The sequence below is a fragment of the Pituophis catenifer genome, unplaced genomic scaffold (genome assembly GCF_029215685.1).
Source record: "Pituophis catenifer annectens isolate HBS135680 unplaced genomic scaffold, rPitCat1.0.hap2 SCAF_13, whole genome shotgun sequence".
Lineage (NCBI taxonomy): Eukaryota > Metazoa > Chordata > Lepidosauria > Squamata > Colubridae > Pituophis > Pituophis catenifer.
The window spans coordinates 2,089,019-2,108,754 of record NW_027256893.1 but is presented as its reverse complement, the minus strand read 5'-3'; the positions used below and the strand labels follow the sequence as shown (position 1 = coordinate 2,108,754).

General features: G+C 40.8%; 1 protein-coding gene across 2 annotated transcripts; it reads left to right on the top strand.

Annotated features, from left to right (window-relative positions):
* Nucleotides 1-33: 33 nt before the first annotated feature.
* On the top strand, nucleotides 34-19,358 carry LSM14A (LSM14A mRNA processing body assembly factor). 2 transcript variants are annotated; one of them, XM_070952684.1, is made up of 10 exons: nucleotides 34-251; nucleotides 7,925-8,088; nucleotides 9,645-9,777; nucleotides 10,009-10,128; nucleotides 12,768-12,938; nucleotides 14,194-14,259; nucleotides 15,004-15,180; nucleotides 15,842-16,004; nucleotides 17,139-17,379; nucleotides 18,063-19,358. In XM_070952684.1, exons 1-10 carry the CDS (start codon nucleotides 131-133, stop codon nucleotides 18,084-18,086), a joined length of 1,380 nt encoding a protein of 459 aa, XP_070808785.1. In that variant the 5' UTR covers nucleotides 34-130; the 3' UTR covers nucleotides 18,087-19,358. The 2 variants fall into 2 exon arrangements, with proteins under 2 accessions (XP_070808785.1, XP_070808786.1); XM_070952685.1 differs by lacking the exon at nucleotides 34-251 and adding an exon at nucleotides 1,268-1,354.
* Nucleotides 19,359-19,736: the final 378 nt, after the last annotated feature.

Below are 19,736 nucleotides of genomic sequence, written 5' to 3'. Positions count from 1 at the left end.
TCCCGGCATCCATTTCGTGGCGCTGGTGAAGGCGGTGGCCGCCATATTGGGAGCGTTGGGGCGGCTGTAGCCCGGAGGCCGCTGGCGCGGAAAGGAAGCGGAGTCGGCGGCGGGCGAGGTCGGCGGCGCCATGAGTGGGGGCACGCCATACATCGGCAGCAAGATCAGCCTCATCTCCAAGGCCGAGATCCGCTACGAGGGCATCCTCTACACCATCGACACCGAGAACTCTACCGTGGCCCTCGCCAAGGGTGAGGCCGGGCGCTCCTCGGGCTTCCCAGGGCCTCCTTCGCGGGTCGCCGGCGTGGAGTATCGGGAGGCAGGGCCGAGCCTCGGCGCGAGCGAGAGATCCGGGGCCGCGAAGCCCTCTCCGTCCGTCCCCCACACACTCATACGCGGGGACCCGTCCCTCCCCCCCCCCCTTTCTCCTGGTGGAAGCCGAGGGCTTTGCGGCGTTGGCCTTTGGCAGCCGGTTAATCGATCGGCCTGTTGCTGTGTTTGTCTTGGAGAGAAAAATAGAAACGGCTGTGGCCTGTTAACATGGTCCCTTTGCCTTCTGTGGTTGACGCGACGATTCCCCGCCTTAAGCCCGAGTCGCCTTTGCAACACTGAATAAAAAGAGCCTTTGGGTGGTTCGAAACGGTATTATTTGCAAAAATGAGCATTGACAGGGTATTTTGACCATTACTTGTTTTCAAAGATTCCCCCCCCTTTACTTTTAACGCCTTTCCTAGATCATTTCAATACTTGATCTTGTTTCTGCTTCCACTCCACATTATTGTTTGTTGAGTTTCATCCCTTTTGTCTCTTTTTTTTTAAAAAAAGAATCCTCACTAAATTTTTTAAAAAAATTTGATTTATATACCGCTCTTCTCCAAAGACTCAGGGCGGCTTATAATGCGTTAAGCAATACCCTTCATACTTTTGTATATTTATACAAAGTCAGCTTATTGCCCCCACAAACTGGGTCCTCATTTCACCTACCTTAGAAAGGATGGAAGGCTGAATCAACCTGACTCAGCCTTCCTCAGCCTCAACTAATTAAGTCTTTAGATACTCTTAGGGTGGATAGACTAGCAAAGATCCCAACCTTTTGGGTAAATATTTCTGTTCTGCTTTTCATTCCTCCCAGTTTTACTGTATGAAATACTTAGTGTCACTTTTTGGAAATAATTCTTTGGTACAGCATGTGTTGTGCATTTCAGAAGCCTTTTCTTCCCTTCAACATCTTCAGGTAGACATTTCCAGATTAATGTCTGAAGTTGTTGGACACGTAAATTGGGATCTTAGCTGAACCTGAAGATGTTGCCAATCCAACTGTCCCTGTATGGGGGGACTGGAACTCTTGCTGGAGGTGTGAGTTGTAGTTCAAAGTATAAGAACTATTAGTTTTGAATTTGACTGTGAAGTAGACATAGCAAGCAGCAGACAGATGTGAAAAAGAGAACTTGTGTCACTTCCCCAGGAAACATTAAATGAAGACAAAATTTGATTACAGGCAAAACATCTTGACTAACTAAGCAAACTCTGCTTACCCAAATTATAGGAACCACAGTACAGTGTTTGACTGAAATTTTGTAAAGGGAGACCTGATGTTTAAACTGTTGCTGCAGGCAGAAGGTACAAAAGATAGCTCAGCTTAGCCTGTAAAAAGGAAGCCAGGCATAGTCTGATTCCATAGTATAACAGCTTCCATAGTAATTCACATTTTCCAATTGTTATGATTATTTTCTAAATATACTGAAAAGTTCTGTTTTCCTTGGTACATAATTTCTGTATTTGGTTGGTCACCTTGGTTGTAAGATATTTTTAAGTCTGGTCAGTATTTAAAAATGCTGTTAGCTTTTCACTGTGGAAGCATGTATAATATGCCAATATCAATTGCTCAAATTGCATTGGCTGATAAGTTAGTAACACAATTGTTACTGGCTTCCCCATTGATTTTACTTGTCAAAAGGTTGCAAAAGGTGATCAGATGACCTTGGGGCACAGCAACAGTCATAAGTATGAATCAGCTGCCAAGCATCTGAATTTTGATCACATGATCATGGGGCTGCTACAAAGGTTGTAAGTGTGAAAAATGGTCATAAGTCATTTTTTTCAGTGCTGCTGTAACTGAACGGTCATTAAACGAACTGTTGTAAATTGAGGATTACCTGTACATGCCAGTTGTCAAGCCCCTGAATTTTGGTCATGTGACCATGGGGGTACTGCAACGATCATAAATGTGAAAACTGGCCATAAGTCTTTTTTTTTTCAGTGTCTTACCTACAAACTATACTAGACAAATGTTTGTGAGTTGAGGACTACCTGTATAACTGTCACAACATCCCATGGCCACTTGGAACCTTCCAACAAACAAACTCAATGGGGAAGCCTGCAGGAAGTCACAGGGTTGTAAGATATTGTGATCAGTGATCCGTGGTGATTTCCTTAACAATGGCAGCTAGAACTGATGAACTGCCATTGTAAGTTGGACACGGTAACATGATTTTTCACTTTATGGCCATGTCACTTAGCAACAGAGTTGCCAGTCCTAATTGTGGTTGGTGAGGGCTACCTGCCCATCTGATGCTCCTGCTTGTGAGTTCTGTGTGGGACAGTCCTGGAAAGCTGGATCTGTAAAAGTAGAAATGCTTCTTGTCCTTGATGGTTGTGTACAGATTGGGACAAGACTACACATCTGGGCTTGTGCTGTTTGATGTAGCTGCTGCATTTTGGTTGTCTGATGTTTGATTTGATTAGAGGCGTACCAGATTTCACAAATCATTTGGCTAACTACGCTATTGAGGTGTGGAGAATAGAGTAGTTTAGGGAATTCATTGTCTTCTATTTCACAGTATATTCTGATGTGATATAGTGGTATTTTAAAAGATTCAATTTGTCAGTCAAAATTAGAGATTTGGATTATAAAAATGAATCGATGCTCAAGAACAACTTGCAGAAAATTCAGAAAATTAACAACATGGAAATACTAAAAGCGGATAAAATATTTCTGGGCAGTCATGTGTTGCGTGGTGTGCCTCTTGGTATATAGGTAGTCCTTGAATTATGACCATAATTGGGGCTGGATTTTTAATCACTAAGCGATGCAGTTCAAATGCGAAGTCATATGAACACATTGCTTAGCGACTGCAATACGGGCATTCCCCATTGCCGTCCTTAATCAAATTCTACCCATCATTAACCAAGGATCTACCCCAATCCAAGCCATTTCAAGCTTGGTCCCTCCCAACCCCAACCCTCAGTAATGAAAAAGACTGCTTCCAATTCCCCCACCTGTCTTCTCTCCCCCCCCCCCAATCTCTGCCCTTTGGGTGTCCTTGTAGTACAAGTAGCACCATAACTGTAAGGCTTTGGGGCTGCTTGCCACACTGTTGCTCAGTCACTTCTGGTGTGCCATGACTCTGAGACTGCAAGAAGCCCTGAACCACAACATGAAGACCAGTTGCTGCAGCCACACAGTGCAAAGTCAACCGTGGGATGCCACACTGCATTGGCAGCGCAAAGCCATAGCAGCATCAGCCCTGGCTCAGCTACAGTCAGTCCCCCCCAAGGTCCCTGCCACCCTGTGCTCCACTGGCCCAGCTGATCTTTGCCATCTTCTTGCTCCTGCTGATGTCAAGGCGTGCCCAGCCTGGCCTTTCATGAGACAATTGCTGGCTATGGGAGGCTATCTTACCCAGGTCCTGTGAGGAAACTGCCATTTGCCACCTTGGGAAGAGAACTTTATATGGCTAGCAGTTATCTTATTAAGGACCTGTGATGACTCCTCCGGACGCTTCCCCAGATATATCTCCAGATGTCAGCTCGGAGGAGAATGAACCAGTTGCAGGCCTGTCTGGAGGGGAGTTGGTCAATGGCTCCAAGCAGCCGTCTGAGAGGGATTGGGCTGAAACAGAGCTGCAGCAGGACAGCCTTCAGGTGGGGAAAGCATGCAGCTGGAGCCGGCCAGTGATGGGGAAGAGGAACTGCCTCCTGCACTGATCCAAGAACACGCAGGGCAGAGAAAAGGCAGGAGCAGAGAAGGTCAGCCAGATTACTCGTAAGGAGGCAGCCTCGCCCTTCTTGATGGGCTGCCCCAGAAGTTGGCTTTTTAGCACAGCAGACAGAGGGAAGCCATGCTGGGAACATCGTCTTCATTTCCTAGCCGTCTGTTTTCTGGTCGTGCCTTGTGAACTCTGGGCCTTTCTTGCTTCGTGAACCCTCTTGTGTTGTGGATTTAATTTTGGTTGGGACACTTTCAAGTGCCTTGTGGACTCCTTGGCCATTGCTCTGTGGACTAGCATCGGTCTGCTTGTGGCTGGACTTAATTGGGACAGTTCTGGGTTTTTGGCGAAGGGAGTTGCAGGGGAACCCACTAAACCACAGTTGTGTGTGTGTGTGTGTGTGTGAGAGAGAGAGAGAGAGAGAGAGAGAGAGAGAGAGAGAGAGAGAGAGAGAGAGAGAGAGAGAGAGAGAGAGCGAGCATGGGATGCTGCAACATCTGCAACTTCAGAGACCGGACATGTACCTTTATTCAGCAATGTTGTGACTTGACTACCTGGGTGAGGAGCAGTTGCCACAGCATATGGGTAGTCCTCAACTTATGATCACTATGTTGTTTTAACCTTTTAGTTGTGTCCGTCTGTAGAATTTTTAACAGGATGTGGACTTGTAAGTGTTTCTCTACTGAAGTCAAAGGTAAAGCTGTGTGCTTAGTTTGTGAAATACGGATCGCTTTGTTTAAGGATTACAGTTTGAATCCCTACTCTGTGACTAAACACAGAGAGAAGTTGAACAGCTTGACTGATGCAGAGTGGGCACCAGCATCTGATGCTTTGCTAGCTAAGCTGGAAAATGAACAAGATTTTTTTTTTTGCCAAGCTTCACACATCCAGGAGTATCTCACAAAATCGCAAAAAACAGTAAGCCATTTTTTGATGGGGAATTTATCAAAGAGGGTTTGGTGGACTCTACAGCGCTACTGTGTTCCAAGAAAAAAAAGAGGCATTTAAGAATGTGCCCCTATCTAAATGAACCGTAACTAAAAAGACTCAGGGCATTGCAGGAAATCTGGAGTTTCAGCTGCCAAACAAAGCAGACAATTTTGACTTTTTCTCCTTGGCTTTGGATGAGAGCCTAGACAGGACATAGGCTGGCACACAGCTGCCAGAGCCTGACTTGACTCAATATCTTCCGCCCCTGTGGGGCGCTTATTTACATTTGATTCCTAATTTCCAGTTGACCTCACATAGGCCAGACGAGGGCTGGATGTGGCCTGGGGGACTACACAACAGCCAGATCATGAGAAATTTGCAGTTTCTTTCAAGCCAAAGGGAGGCCAACATTCTTACCCGCTTGCCAACACTAACGGAAGCCACACCATCAGCTGATCAACCTTGCAGATACTTGTCCATGTTATTAAGTGCACTGCGTGGTGAGTTTCCAAGGCAATTTCAAAACTTCAGAATAGTTGAGAATAAATTCACTTGATTTTTTCCTCCCTTAACTATTCTGCAGTGTAGATAATACACCCAGCAATGTTCAGCTCGAATTTATTGACCTGCCGTTTGATACACTACTGGCAGAGCCCTTTTAAGTCAGCATCACTGCTGGGTTTTTACTTTTCTCTCCCAAGAGGAGGAGGACTTTCCACACATGAGGAGGCATGCTCAGAAGATGTTAATTCTCTTTGGATCTACCTAAAAATGTGAACAAACATTCTCTGTGATGAAATTCAACAAATCCAGATATAGATCTTCTCTCACTCATGGTCACCTATCAGCTGTCCTTCGCATATCAACCTCAGACATTGAACCAGACTTCAGTGCCCTTGTTCCGTCCCAAGACAGACTGAATTTTTCTCTTTGAATGAGAAAAAAGAACTGAAAAACATCAAAGGCACCTACTGCTTTTTGTATAAAGTTAATTAATTGCAGGTCTTTTAACATACTGCAAAGCATATACATTTTCAGTATTGTTGGGTTTTTTTGTGAAGGTTAGCAGTATGTTATGTTGAAAATAAAATGAAATAATGATACAATGATTGGTGTTTTTACTATTTCTTACTGCTGTAATTTGAGATGCTCCACATTTTCATAGCCTAATTGGAGTGTGTATTCTTACCAGTAGCAGCTAACTAAAACCATATAATTTACTGCTTTTTATAAATCAAATTAATATTAAGCAAATTTAAGTTCAGCCTATTGGTTTGGCCTTCCAAAACAGTCCCAGTTTCTCATGTGGTCTGTTGGGGAAATTAATTGCCCATCCCTGTTCTATAAAGACTTCTTCCCCCACACAATACAAGCAGTTTTTCTTTAGTGACTGCAGTTAAAGCAATGATGAAAAAGTAACTATGGCCTCTCGCATTTTGGACCTTGGCAGCCCAGTAAAGCAAAGGAAAAGTGAAGTAAGGATCATAAGCATAGTCATGGTCTTGCTTGATGGTCAAGTTGCCGGTCCCAATTGTGATTGCTAAATGTGGACTACTACTTGTTCGGAATCAAGTTTGTCGATCTAAATAGCACTTCAGGTGTTTCTGCAAGGAGTGCAGTTGGCCTGCTTTTTCTCTAAACCAACGGATGCATTGAAGAGCCAACACTACTGACGTCACTAGCCTGCTACTCCCAGATGTTCCACCTCTATATCTATATCTGCTGTTTGTTTTAAATTTAATTTAAAAGGACAGATTAAAAATATTGGCATTGTAGAATAATAAAATTATATCCAACTGAAAGGGCAGGTAGCTTGCAAGTTTCCTTGTTTTGTAGCCTTGAAATATATTTTAAAGAGGCTCTGCTCTTATTTCAAGTTGCTATTAATTAAAATGTTTAGTATTCTGAATTGTTTTCAGCTATTCCTTTCTTCGAAGCTGTTCTTAATTTTCTCTTTAGGGTATTACTGTTTTAGTAAGAATTTGTTTAGTTTGAACAGTGTTTTCTAATAGAATCTCCAGCTAGAGTGGCGGGAGATGTTAAGGTCAAGCTTAAAGTCCTTGCACTGCAGAAAGCAGCACAAGCCTGACCTCCAGAATCTCTCCAGCATACCTGGCCGTTCCATAGGGAATGTAGTCAGTCTGGTGAGATTCTTGTAACTTCGGTGACTAACGATAAACTTTCTGCTTGAGACTACAGTGGATGGTTCTGGTTGCTCGTGTCTGATGGACCATTGGTAGCTAGGCATGATGTGACAGGTTATTGTAGATTCATCACTGAGCAGTATGCAAATGCTGAAATAAATAAGACATTGTTTCAGATTGATATGCCTCTATTTAGCTCTCCTGTATTTTTGAGAATACATGTTCATTTGAAAATATTGGCATAGTAGACCAAATGTATGAGTAATATTGCTCTAGGATTCCTTAGAGCAGATATGTCTAACCTGCAGCCCACTGTGTGCAACCCTGGACAGCTAGTAATGCCACATCACAAGATTGTAAACTTTAACATTACTATGTGATTTATGTACATTAACTATTGCCCAAAACGATTCTTCTTCACTCAGTGCAGTTGGACACCCATGGCTTAGAGCAGGGGTGTCAAACTCAAGGCCCGGGGGCCAGATCTGGCCCACGGGATACTTAGATCTGGCCTGCGGGACCGCCCTTAGAACAGCGAAGGACCGGCCTGCGGTGCTTCTGCCAGCAAAAACGGGCTCCCAAGCTCTGTTTTTGGCCGCCTGGGCTTCTTGCAACCCTCTGCCTGTGGAAATGGAGCTCGGGAGAGCCGCGCACTGTGTGCAGGTGCCCCTGACAGGAGTGACGTTGACCTGGCCACACCCAACCTCCAAACACACACACATACACACACCAGGTCAAACACAACCCTAATAAGGCCCTCAGTGAAATCGAGTTTGACACCTCTGGCTTAGAGCAAATACTTTAATGATTCAAAGTCTTTGTTTGCATATAACATTGATATAAAATTGTTTTATTCTGCAGTTTGTTCATTTGGAACTGAAGACAGACCAACGGATCGGCCTATACCACCTCGTGATGAAGTATTCGAATACATTATATTCCGCGGAAGTGATATTAAGGATTTAACTGTTTGTGAACCTCCTAAACCACAGTGTTCTCTTCCCCAAGATCCAGCAATTGTTCAGGTACCACACTATAACACACTGAGAGTCGGGTCTAATTGTGAAAAGTGTGTGTGTGTGTTTTAAAGTGCATTAAATGTTACTATACATAAATATTTTCTGACTATTTCCCTGAATTTGAGAGAAAAACACCCAATACCTTTGCACAATGGATTTTTCACTTCCCTCTATCCCCAACAGTAGAACTACAAGTACTTGAGGCAAAGTGAAAGGCATTTGTTAAGGGAATGGGCAAGTCTTTATATAGGGTACAGAAATAAATGATACATACGCTTTATATATACAAAGCAACAAATTAAACCAATAGCATTGGTGTGCAATCAAGGCTTTTGTTTTGTTAGACATGAAAAAAGGCAGAAATCCTTAAAGTATGTTACATCTTTTCCTTTTGTCCTCGGGGATTTGTTTCTTTAACACTTGCAGCTTTAATAATAAAGGACTTCAGAGGACACTTCTATCGTTTGGTTGCTGAAAAGGCTAGATTTTGTACATCAAAGCTTTGGCTCAAGGGAAAAATGTGATTTCCTAAACTTAAAAAAGAGACATGGATGCCATGCTGAAATGCTGATTATCACTAATTTATTAAATTGCTAATAATAAAGCTTAAATTTCATATAACACAATTACCAACAGGGTATCATGAATCTTAAATAATTATTAATAAAATAATGATCAAGGCCAATATCTAATATGTAGTCCTTGACTTACAGCTGATCATTAATGACTATTTGCAGTCATGACAGCTTTGGAATGGGTGCCGTAAGGCACTTCTGACCAATGTAAAACACCATGCTGTTACCTGCTTCCCATCACATGGAGGCATTTCGAGTGTTTGACAGCCTGTTCGTATTTATGACCAGTTGCCAAGTGCCCTGCAATCATGTGATCACCATCTGGAATTTTCTCTGCCAATTTCCCCAATAAGTCAATGGGAAGCCAGCAGGGAACGTTGCAAATGGAGAGGATATTAAATTTGAAGTCTCTTCCTCCAGTGCTTTGAGGGATTTCCCCTCTGGGCAGGATGGGGAAATCCTCCTGCACACTAGAGGAATGGGCCTCAAATCAGTTGAAAGTGCCATGGTTCAGAGTCTTTGAACAATGCTTTTCCGCATCTCCACTGAGGAAAATGCTAGCAAATGCCTTAGCAAGTGTTTATAAATCAACAAATGTACAAATCATGCAAGTGACTAAAGCTAACTTGTCATGCATATTGCTGCTAGAATAACAAAACATAGAATAAGAGGGAGTGGCCAACATAACTTAAGAATTTTAGTGGACATAGCCTCGTATTCAGGTTGAAGTCATTGTTATTCCATACTTTATTATCTTAATTAATGGCTGATGAATTGATGAAAATTAAAATTATGTATGTCTCCAATGTGTAAAATGAATTTTTATGAAAGGACAATTGCATTTCTTGCACGCCATTGATTGTGAAGACTTAAAAGAAGAGCCTCTTTTGTTCTTATTGCTGATTTCTAGGAAACGGCACAAAATCTCTTTTGGGGCTCTATTTTTCACTGTCTTGATGAGTCTCTTCCAAATATTGTTTTCTTCAGTCTTCTCTAGGATCATCTTCTACTTCTTCATTCCAGTCTGTGGGATCTTATGGTCCTTTCGGCAGAATGCCGGCTTACAGTCAGTTTAGTCCAAGCCCCTTAGTGAGCCAGCAGTTCGGGGCTGTTGGTGCTGGTAAGCTGCATTGTTTTTTTCTTCAACAAGCAAAAGAGATTTGCACAGTGGACAGAGGGATGCCTGAAGCTCTTTGAGATGCTCCCTTTTGGATGAGTTGAGCTTCTGAGTGGCCTTCAAGGGCAATCCCATATAGAGCTCTCTACCCGTAGCCGACACCCAAGGTGTCTGAGTGACTTCATCTGTTAAAAAAAAAAAGGTAAAAATAACATTTCTTTTATCTTGATGCAGGAAATTCATTAACATCGTTTGGAACAGAAACTCCAGCGAGTACTAGCTTGTCCCAAAACAGTGCAGTTGGTTCCACTTTTACCACAGATGCAAGATCACTAAAAACACAGCTCTCTCAAGGTAGAGAATTAATCCTTTCACATTCCTTATAATTGTCATTCATTCAGTCATGTATTCCACAATGTAATAGGTGTTCTATAAATCGGGTCTCCAACCTTGGCAACTTTTAAGAATTTGTGGACTTCAACTCCCAGAATTCCTCAGTGAAGCGAAGCTGGCTGAGGAACTCTGGGAGTTGAAGTCCAGAAGTCTTAAAGTTGCCAAGGTTGGAGACCCCTGCTGTAAAGCTCTACTCTCCAAACAGTAATGATAGCACAGGTTTAAGCATAGCACAATATTTTTATATGCCCTGCCCTGTTCGGATATTAAAGCCTTGTGCTGAAGTTCCTTGAATGTTGGATCACATTAGATCTTAGGTAATTACAGGTATAATTTCTAAAATCCTTATTTGAGAGTAGTCTGTTTTCTACGTAAGTGTACTAGTCAGCAGCTATAAATGCAAACAAACATATCATAGAACAGGGGTGTCAGACTCGATTTCATTGAGGGCCACATCAAGGTTGTGTTTGACCTTGGGGGTGTGTGGCCAGGGGGCGTGGTGAGCTCGACATCACTTGTGTTGGTGCCTGTGGTGGCCACTGTGCCAGCGGAAATGGGCTTCCAAGCTCCGTTTTAGGCTGTGACAGCCTCCTGCAACCCTCTGCCAGTGAAAACGGAGCTCTGGAGGGCCACACACAGCTCACCAAGCTCCATTTTCACTGACAGAGGGCCAGATATAAGCACCCCACGGGCCAGATCTGACCCCCGGGCCTTGAGTTTGACACCCCTGTCATAGAAGGAACCTAGATTCTCATGCTGTTTTTTGTTGGATATACAGATAGTCCTTGACTTACAACCATTTGTTTAATGACCAAAGTTAAAACAGCGCTGGAAAAAGTGGCTTATGATTGTTTTTCACACTATGACCACTGCAGCATCCCCATGGTCACATGTTCAAAATTTGGAGACTTGGCAACTGGCATGTATGCTTGGGGGTGGGGATTGGACTAGATGACCTACAAGGTCCCTTCCAACTCTGTCAAACTGTATCTATATGTATGATGGTTGCAGTGTCTCAGGGTCATGTGATTACCGTTTGCATCCTTCTGATAAGCAAAGTCAATGGGGAAACCAGGTTCACTTAACAGCAGTGTTACTAACTTAACAACTGCAGCATTTCACTTAACAACTGTAGTAAGAAAGGTGGTAAAATGGGACAAAATTCACTTAATACCTGTTTTGCTTAGCAACAAAATTTTGGGCTCAATTGTGGCTGTAAGTCAAGGACTGCCTGTATAACCCTATTCTTGCATCATTATTGAAAGCTTTATCTCAGTCTAAGGTTGACTCAGCCTTCCATCCTTCCGAGGTGGGTAAAATGACGACCCAGATTGTTGGGGGCAATATGCTATTTAGTATACTGTCTTTGGTGTAAGCCGCCCAGAGTCCTCGGAGAGTAGGCAGCATAGAAATATGAATAATTAAAAAAAAAAAAAGAGGTGTTGATTAAGTAAACTCCATCAGACAACAATGGTGCAAGCTTACAAAAGCTCTGATAAATTGCAGGCCTAGATTGGGCCTGAGTGAGTCTAGGTTTATTGAACTCTATGAATTTTGGGTGGTGTCACTGTTGAAAAATCCTTTCCTCTAGAATTCAAGATCATAAACTACTGTACTACGTTCTTTGGTATAAGGAAAATATTAATTTATATTCTCTGGCTTGCAAGTACAATTATATTTGGTTCGTTTTACTCTATAATTACACATTATTTTGTCTGTTCTGTAGTGGTATTCAAAACATCTCAAATTCAATGTATTTCAAAACTGAATGCCTTTTCTCAAATTCAAAACAGTCGGTCCAACCTAACCAGAATTGCCGCAGTCCTCTTTTATGATTCCAAAAATATTTTGAGCTCAAAACAAGATATTTCAAACTTAAAAATTCAAAATATTGTTTGTGCCCTTCGCTATCTACTGGTGGCTTTGTTATTTGAATAATTTCATAACCTGTTTCAAAGACATGTCAGAACATACATTTCACTTGGGAGAAAAAACTTTCTGAAAACATAATTAATAGTACTACTTTTTAGAATGTTCAGTGATCTGATTAATGAAATCCCATAATGGGATTAACATAATAATTAAACATAATTGAAAGGTGTTTTATTGTGCCTTTTCCTAATAAACAGAGTTAATTTGTGCAATGAGGATACACAATCTGTTTTACCAATCAGATAACAAGTCTCCTAGAACTTAAGAAAGCCATTTCCTTCTTGTTCAGGCTCTCTTTTTAAGCTGTTGTCTTAAGAAAATGACTATAGAACATTAATGCCATGTCTTGAACAAATTTAAATAAGTGATAAAATTATCCACCACACCTAAGTCTGGCAGATCCAGTATTACTGGATCCTTTCCTCCTTAAAAGAGAGAGGAGAAAAATTTATGGGAAGTGAATTAGTGACTGAAGATAAAGATTTACAACAAGACGAGTTCCCTTTCTTTAAAATGAGAAAGGGGGAATATTTTCATCTAGCTTTCCAGTTAAATTCTATTTGAGAAAGCTACAACTACTTCAAGTGAATTAGTAGATTTTCAAGGCATCCTTAAAGGATTAAAGGATATTAGCCTAAACTAATACTGTATTCCTGCTTCTCTTTCAGCTCGGTCCACCCCACCTCCCTTAGATCACTTGAGAAAGAGTCCGACTCTGGAACAAGCAGTGCAAACGGCCCATTTACCTGCCTCAGTCCCAGTTGGGAGAAGTTCTATTTCAAACCGACCACTTGGGTCTATCAACCAAAAAACATTAGATCACCAAGATCACAGGAGAGGTAGAATATTATTGTAATGTGATATTGCTGCAACATTGTGTTTGATGGGGTGTTTTAGACATGTTGGCCTTTTGAAAGTCCATGTAATTGAATCTTGATTTGTTTTATGTGCTAAAGTGGAATAGTGATTATCTGCCTGCAGGTAAATGTCAGGCCTTGAGATAAAATGACAGGTGCCTTTCTCTGTCTTGTATCTGGGGAGATACTTTTGGCAGCAGAGAAGTCTCTTCCATGGTGGATTCCAGCTTGGAAAAATTCCTCCTTTTGTTCTGGGGCGTATGTAGAACAGAAAACGTAACGGTTCTTAATCTGGAAACAAACCCATCACATTCTGAGAGTTCCACTAAACCTTTAGAGTCAGCCAGAGTTTGGCAGAAATGAAACCAGGAATATTTTGATTCTTCCCAAGCCCCAGATGAGACAAAGCCTGATGTGGGGTGAGTAGGGCAAGGCTAGCACACACTGTCATGTTTCTCTCCTCAGGAGCTAAGAGTGCAACATCTCTCACCTGCTCCCATGGCTCTGGCTTCCCACCCTGACCTTCCCAGCACCTTTCTTTCTCCCTTCTTAGCCACTGCTGCTGCACCAATGCAGGAAATGCCACCAGCCTTGACCTTTCCACTGCCAACATACAGGTAGTACTTGCTTAAAGACAGTAATTGGGGCCAGAATAGTCATCACTAAGCAATGGGGTTCACTGGACCATGCCACTTAGCGATGGCAATTAGCAGGCCTCAGTCACTGTCACTAAGCAAGAACCTCACATGATCCCAGCTTCCCCATTGCCTTTGCTTGTAGGAAAACAGCAGGGAAGGTCGTAAATCACAGTGACGTGACACTGTGATGGGTGGAATCCAGGCTCATTGCTAAGTACCTGAGCTGTGTTCATGTAAACCACAGGGACTCTGCGATGGCCATAATCTTGAGGACCATTCCTAAGTACCACTCATCGCGAGTTCAAATGGCCACAGAGCAAATGATTGTTAAACGAGGACCACTTGCCCTTTATGCAGAGACCAAAGCATGCCCTGACCCTGTTCGTTCTGCTCAGGGGTCAAAAGGCACAGCTCCTGTTTCAGATATGTAACCACTTCAAATGTGCACAGAAAATCTTGTATATCTGCATTTGAAGCAGTAAACAAGGCGGCTTTCTCACAAACCCCTACTGCACTTGCTATCAATTCTGTGCTTTTGTGCTAAGCAGAATTATTAATCTGTTTATTATAAGTAGTATTTGCATTTCCTCTATTTCTAGCTGAAGCACAGAAGGTGACAAGATGTGAAACAGAACATCTAAGAAATGAAAACAAGCGACAAATAGGTAAACTGAAATCACTTCTCAGAATCAAACATTCTGCCATAGGGTGGGCTAAACCACAATGATGCCATAAAACTTCTTCCCGGCTTTAAAGGGTTGAGATATAAGAACATTCTCCCCCCTTCCCTCGTTTTCTCTTCCTTTGGACATGAGAACAACTGGATAGAACATCTTGCATACAGAGACGGTGGCTTGTTTCAGCCAGTGCTGATTGGAATAAACCAGGCCCAGAGTGGATCTCAGTTCTGATCCACGAACAGCTAGCTCCTTATTCAGACATTACAAGGATGTTGTTTGTGAAAGAGAAAAAGCAACTTCTTCCCTCTCCTGAGAGAATTTGGGGGGCGGGGGGGGGGGGCTTACTCATGAGCTTTCTTTCTAAGGATACTTAGTATGTTTTCATCGCTGATGACTGTTGAGTTTGTGTCTCACCCAAAATGCAAATATTTTTGATCCTGAAATGATTGAGGAATAGAACAATCTTCAGTCTTATGAAACACATTAATTCAGGATTTCTGTGACTTTTTAGGCTAATTAATCCAAAATAAAACATTCAGTATGTCTTCAGCAAACTGATCTTATCTGGTGACATCAGATATAAGTTGTTTCACATTATTAGTATCAGCAAACAGAACATTGCCCATTGGTCAATGTTGAATGTCATTTGAGGATGTTTCTTTACCAAAATCTGGAAATCTGTGGTGCCTTTAGACCCTGTTCATTTTTCTTTCTTTTTTTTGGTTACAGTTCCAGGTGCACCTTCACGGAGGAGCCGGGGAGGTCATCGGGGAGGCAGAGGAAGGTTTGGTATTAGGCGGGATGTTCCTATGAAGTTTGAGAAGGATTTTGACTTTGAAAGTGCAAATGCACAGTTTAATAAAGATGAAATAGATCGTGAATTTCATAATAAGCTAAAACTGAAAGGTAAGTGGTGAACAGAGCCTTTTTTATTTTTATGAGGCTTGCTGACTTTGGAGTTAAGTGTTATGGGTGTTTTTGTTGAAGAGAGGTTTCATTTAGACACATTCAAAGTCTTTGAGTTTTCTCCTACATAATTTTCCTTTCCCTTAAAGTAATTTGCAAAGTTGTCTTACATTCTAAAATGCAACACTGTATGTACCAGATTTAAGTAGCCAAATAGTCTGAGTTAATAGAATGTAATTATACAGTTTTCAGTGGATTCAGTTCATACCAATCATGCTTAGAGTAGATTGAAAATCATCATGACATCATGATTTCAAGTGGTTTGATTCTAAGTGTAACTAAATCTGGATCTAGCTGATTGTCCTGGTGCAACTTTAGTTTTTGCTACTTACAGGAATATGGTAAAGTGTGGTAAAAGAGTACGAAAAGAAACAGAAAATTAAAAGAACCATTTTGTGTTTCTTCCCAGTTTTGGGGTTCCTTTCCTCCATGTGACAATGTTGTTTGCAGTCATTGAACTGTTCTGCTCCAAAAGCAGCTGCACCCAAGAAGATCAGGCAGCGATAGTGAATTTAGATGGTTATCTGCCTTTTTTTCAGAGATTATTTTCCTAGAATGGTCATTGAGGATGGTCATTTCCCCCCCCCCCTTGATTTTCTAGAGGATAAGCCTGAAAAACCTGTGAATGGGGAAGATAAAGGTGATTCAGGTGTGGATACCCAAAACAGTGAAGGCAATGCAGATGATGAGGACCCGCTTGGCCCCAATTGCTACTATGACAAAACCAAGTCTTTCTTTGATAACATTTCCTGTGACGACAACAGGTACCAAGTTTTTCTGAGCAAGCTACACATGGCATTCCTTTGACACTAACAGGCAGCATGTCTGAGCCAGAATTTTGCATGTGAATGGAGAACTGAAGTTTCTTTTTCATATTAAGCAGAATGAAGGCAGTAGAATGAACTGGACTAGTCCATCATGTAGGTGGGTGCAACTTTTGATTGCAGTGTCTGCAATTAAAAATGATTTCTATCTTATGCGAATACTAGTAGCTTCTTTTTATAAGTATAATCTTTCTTCTGTATTCAGGCATGCCACAGTTCATTCTACTCTACTCATTTTGCTGCAGGACTAATGAACCATAGATGGAGACTTCTGAGCTTGTCCAGATTTGAGCATTTAGGAAAGAAAGACCCTCAACTCTATTTTTGAAGTGAAAGGTTTACTTTTATTAAAGTCAAATGGTTACAGCATAAGCAAAGCTGGATCTCAATATTCCCACGCAAAACCGGCATTTTTCCCTCTTCCCTGGCCCTCCCCCATTGACTGTCAGTGTTCAATGATATTTGGTGCCTCTTTGCTGGAGTTTCGCAATCAGTTCTCATAGCTCTGTTCTTGATCGGCTGGCTTCTTCTGGATTGATACTTATGGTTCCCGTCACCCTGTCATTCCCCCCTCCTACTTCCCCAATCTCTCCCCCTCTGCATTTTATGGAAGGATGCCAGCAAAGCAGAGTATGCTGAAGATGGCAGACCTGGCACTGAGATTCAGTCTTCTGCTAAAATCAGGCAGGTTCTCTCAAAATCCAAGGCTGAGGCAGTGGACAAGGTTGTTTCATCATTTTTCTCTTACAAAAAGGTGCAACCTATTTTTAAAAAAAACATTTGAAACTTCTAAGCACTGCATCAGTTTATCAACAGTTTAATGAATTCCTTCTGATCGCAGTTCTCTGCCAAGTGGAACTTAATGAAGATGTTGGCATTTCTAAATTCACCTTTGGGTGTCCACTACTAAAGGTCTGAGAAAGGGGTTACATAATATGCTGTAGTACAGTTTTTACTTTTCATTTTGCTAACTAACCCTGGCATTTCTAGTGGTCATTTTCTGGAAGTATCTTTTTAGGAAGAAATTGGTCATAAGTTGAAGCAACAGCAATTTGTCACTTCTGTATCTTTCAGAGACCGAAGACCAAACTGGGCAGAAGAAAGAAGAATAAATGCAGAGACATTTGGAATTCCACTGCGTTCAAACCGTGGTCGGGGGGGATACAGAGGCAGAGGGGGAAGTGGAGGAGGTGGTGGCTTCCGGGCAGGTAGAGGACGTGGAAACACAAGAGGAAACTTCAATGCTCCTCGGGGTTTTCGTGGTGGATTCAGAGGTGGCCGTGGTGGCAGGGAGTTCGCAGATTTTGAATATAGGGTAAGGCAATAACCAATATTATTATCTGTAAATTGCTAATTATAGTGCTATTTACAGAACTAAAATAGTTTAGATAATTCACTCACTTTTTTTTAATTATGGTACCATTATCTCAGTACATCTTTTATGATTTTTACAAATATATATTTGGCATAATATTATAAGTACAATGAAATAGAAAACAAAACCTGAAATGGTTCTATGAATCTTCCTGCCAGTTTTTCCTTTCCTTTCCGCCACTGGTAGGTGGCCTCATTGAATTAATTAAGCAGCACAATAAATGGGCTACAAATTCATGGTGAAATTTCCTTTTTATCAAGTCAGACCATTTCTCTGTCTAACATCATTAGCTATACTCCCCAGCAATAGCAATGAATTGGGACTTTTCACAGACCAAAAATAGGTGCTAAAGGAAGAAGCATGGCATAAATTGTTCTATTCCATTCATATTTTGATGTACAGTAGTTATTCTTGTAGGAGCTTATTTATGTTACATAGCAGATAGGTGGCAGGGTCTAGTAGATGTAATGAAACTCATTTATTCATTTTGAAAATTTGATGACAAGTTTATTATTTATCAAATTTGTACGGCTGCCCATCTTTCAAGATGTTTATGATTTTGATCAAATTGACTTTATACCAGCTTGAACAAAAAATAATGTTAATCTTGTATTGCTTTTTAGAAAGACAACAAAGTTGCAGCATAATCTACAAAGAATTTGAAAGCAGGTGGACTTGCTGATCTTCATGGTACCAAGGAGGTGTTGGGTTTTGCAAAGAATTATGTTCATTTGCTGTTAAAACTTCACCAGCACTAGCGTTCGTTTTTAATTTCAAAGGAGTAGTAACTTTTTTTGAAAATATGGCCATCTTCAAAAACAAGAATATTAAATATATTTGAGATAGAAAACTTAAATACTTTCTTACATATAGTTAAAAGTATAAAGCAGTACTTCAGTGGAGTTTTAGTATTTTTTTTTTCATTAGAGAAAGGGTTTTTCTGAATTAAAATTGTATTTTATAATTGCTGCAGGCTATAAAGACAATTGTATGCAGAAGGCCGTCAGTACTGTGAGTGTGTTGATCCAGTGAAGGTTGTATTTGAAATCCTATAATCTCTTTTCAGATAGTTGTAATTTTTGTCAAATAGGATGCTGGGCAGTAAAAAAAAAATTCGGTTTGTCAGTAAAGAAAGTATAAACATGGAAAATGCTGTTTCTTGGGCAAAGGAAGCTTTTTATAGTTGTATAATTCCATGATTATCCCATTGCCAAAGAAACACTAGGGATTTTGTATAGCTGTATAAAAAGCAACTAATTTTTTAAGAATAAACATTTTTAAGTCTACAAAACTGCCGTGTTGAAATGCTAAACACATGTTTGCAGGGTTTCTTTCTAGCTTTTCAGCTTTAAATTTGTTTGTTTTTATATTTTGACTACCAATAAATATTTGAAATGTTCTTCCATTATTCAGAAGGATTAAAATATTTCTCTTGCAAGAAATCCATTTTCTAGTTTTTGGTCTTGCTGTAGGATTGGACCACACTAAGGGACTATTTAGATAAAGATAAATCTTTAACACTTTATGCACAGTTTGCAGGTCATGTTATGATAGTAAGTGAAAAAAGAGCCAGTCACTGACTTCTTGTTCCTATTGATGTGCCTGGAATAAAAATGAAATGTCTCCATGTGCCGATTCTTAAAATGTTGTTTTGTATTGTTGGCATACTCAATTAAGAATGATTTCTTAGTGTCTGCGATTGCCAGAGTTTTGATGGACTGTAGCTTGGAGACATTGACTGTTCATTTTTACCCCAGTATCACTAGAGTGATTTTGCTTGGAGTAACTGAGGTTAATTCTGAATAACTAGTTATGACTTCTTTTGCTATTAAGTTATAATTAGATACAGATCTTTAATAATTTGTATTTTTATGTATATCTGAAAGCCGCAAGAATAAAGGGATCCAAAGATTAAAATATTTTATCTAATTTGCTGAATTTTTGTTCATTTTCCTTCGTGTTCAGTAGTGATAAAATGTGGATAAATGCACTGTTAGCAAATGGGAATACTAAAGTGATAGAACCTTAATTTTATATTTTTTGTATAGCACTATAAGGAAGTATTTTGTAATTCATTTCCATATGAGGTCAAGTATTTGGCAACTGTAGAAATAGATACGATTTTGTTTAGTAATGTTCTGCATGTGAACGCCTTTTTGGAATCCACAAATCATGATACTGAACAGTTTGGAGAGGGCTTTTTAGACAAAAGGCAAGTGCTGTATTGTTGCAATAACTATGTATACTGTATAAGGTGTCCCAAACTTATTTAAACCAGATAAATTGTAAATACCAAT

Bases quoted from the DNA above. Each gene is read 5' to 3' on its own strand.
- LSM14A (XM_070952684.1), top strand. From the start codon at position 131: ATGAGTGGGGGCACGCCATACATCGGCAGCAAGATCAGCCTCATCTCC. The intron at 15,181-15,841 runs GTAAGTGGTGAA...TTGATTTTCTAG, and splicing joins TAATAAGCTAAAACTGAAAG to AGGATAAGCCTGAAAAACCT. The intron at 17,380-18,062 runs GTAAGGCAATAA...ATTGCTTTTTAG, and splicing joins TCGCAGATTTTGAATATAGG to AAAGACAACAAAGTTGCAGC.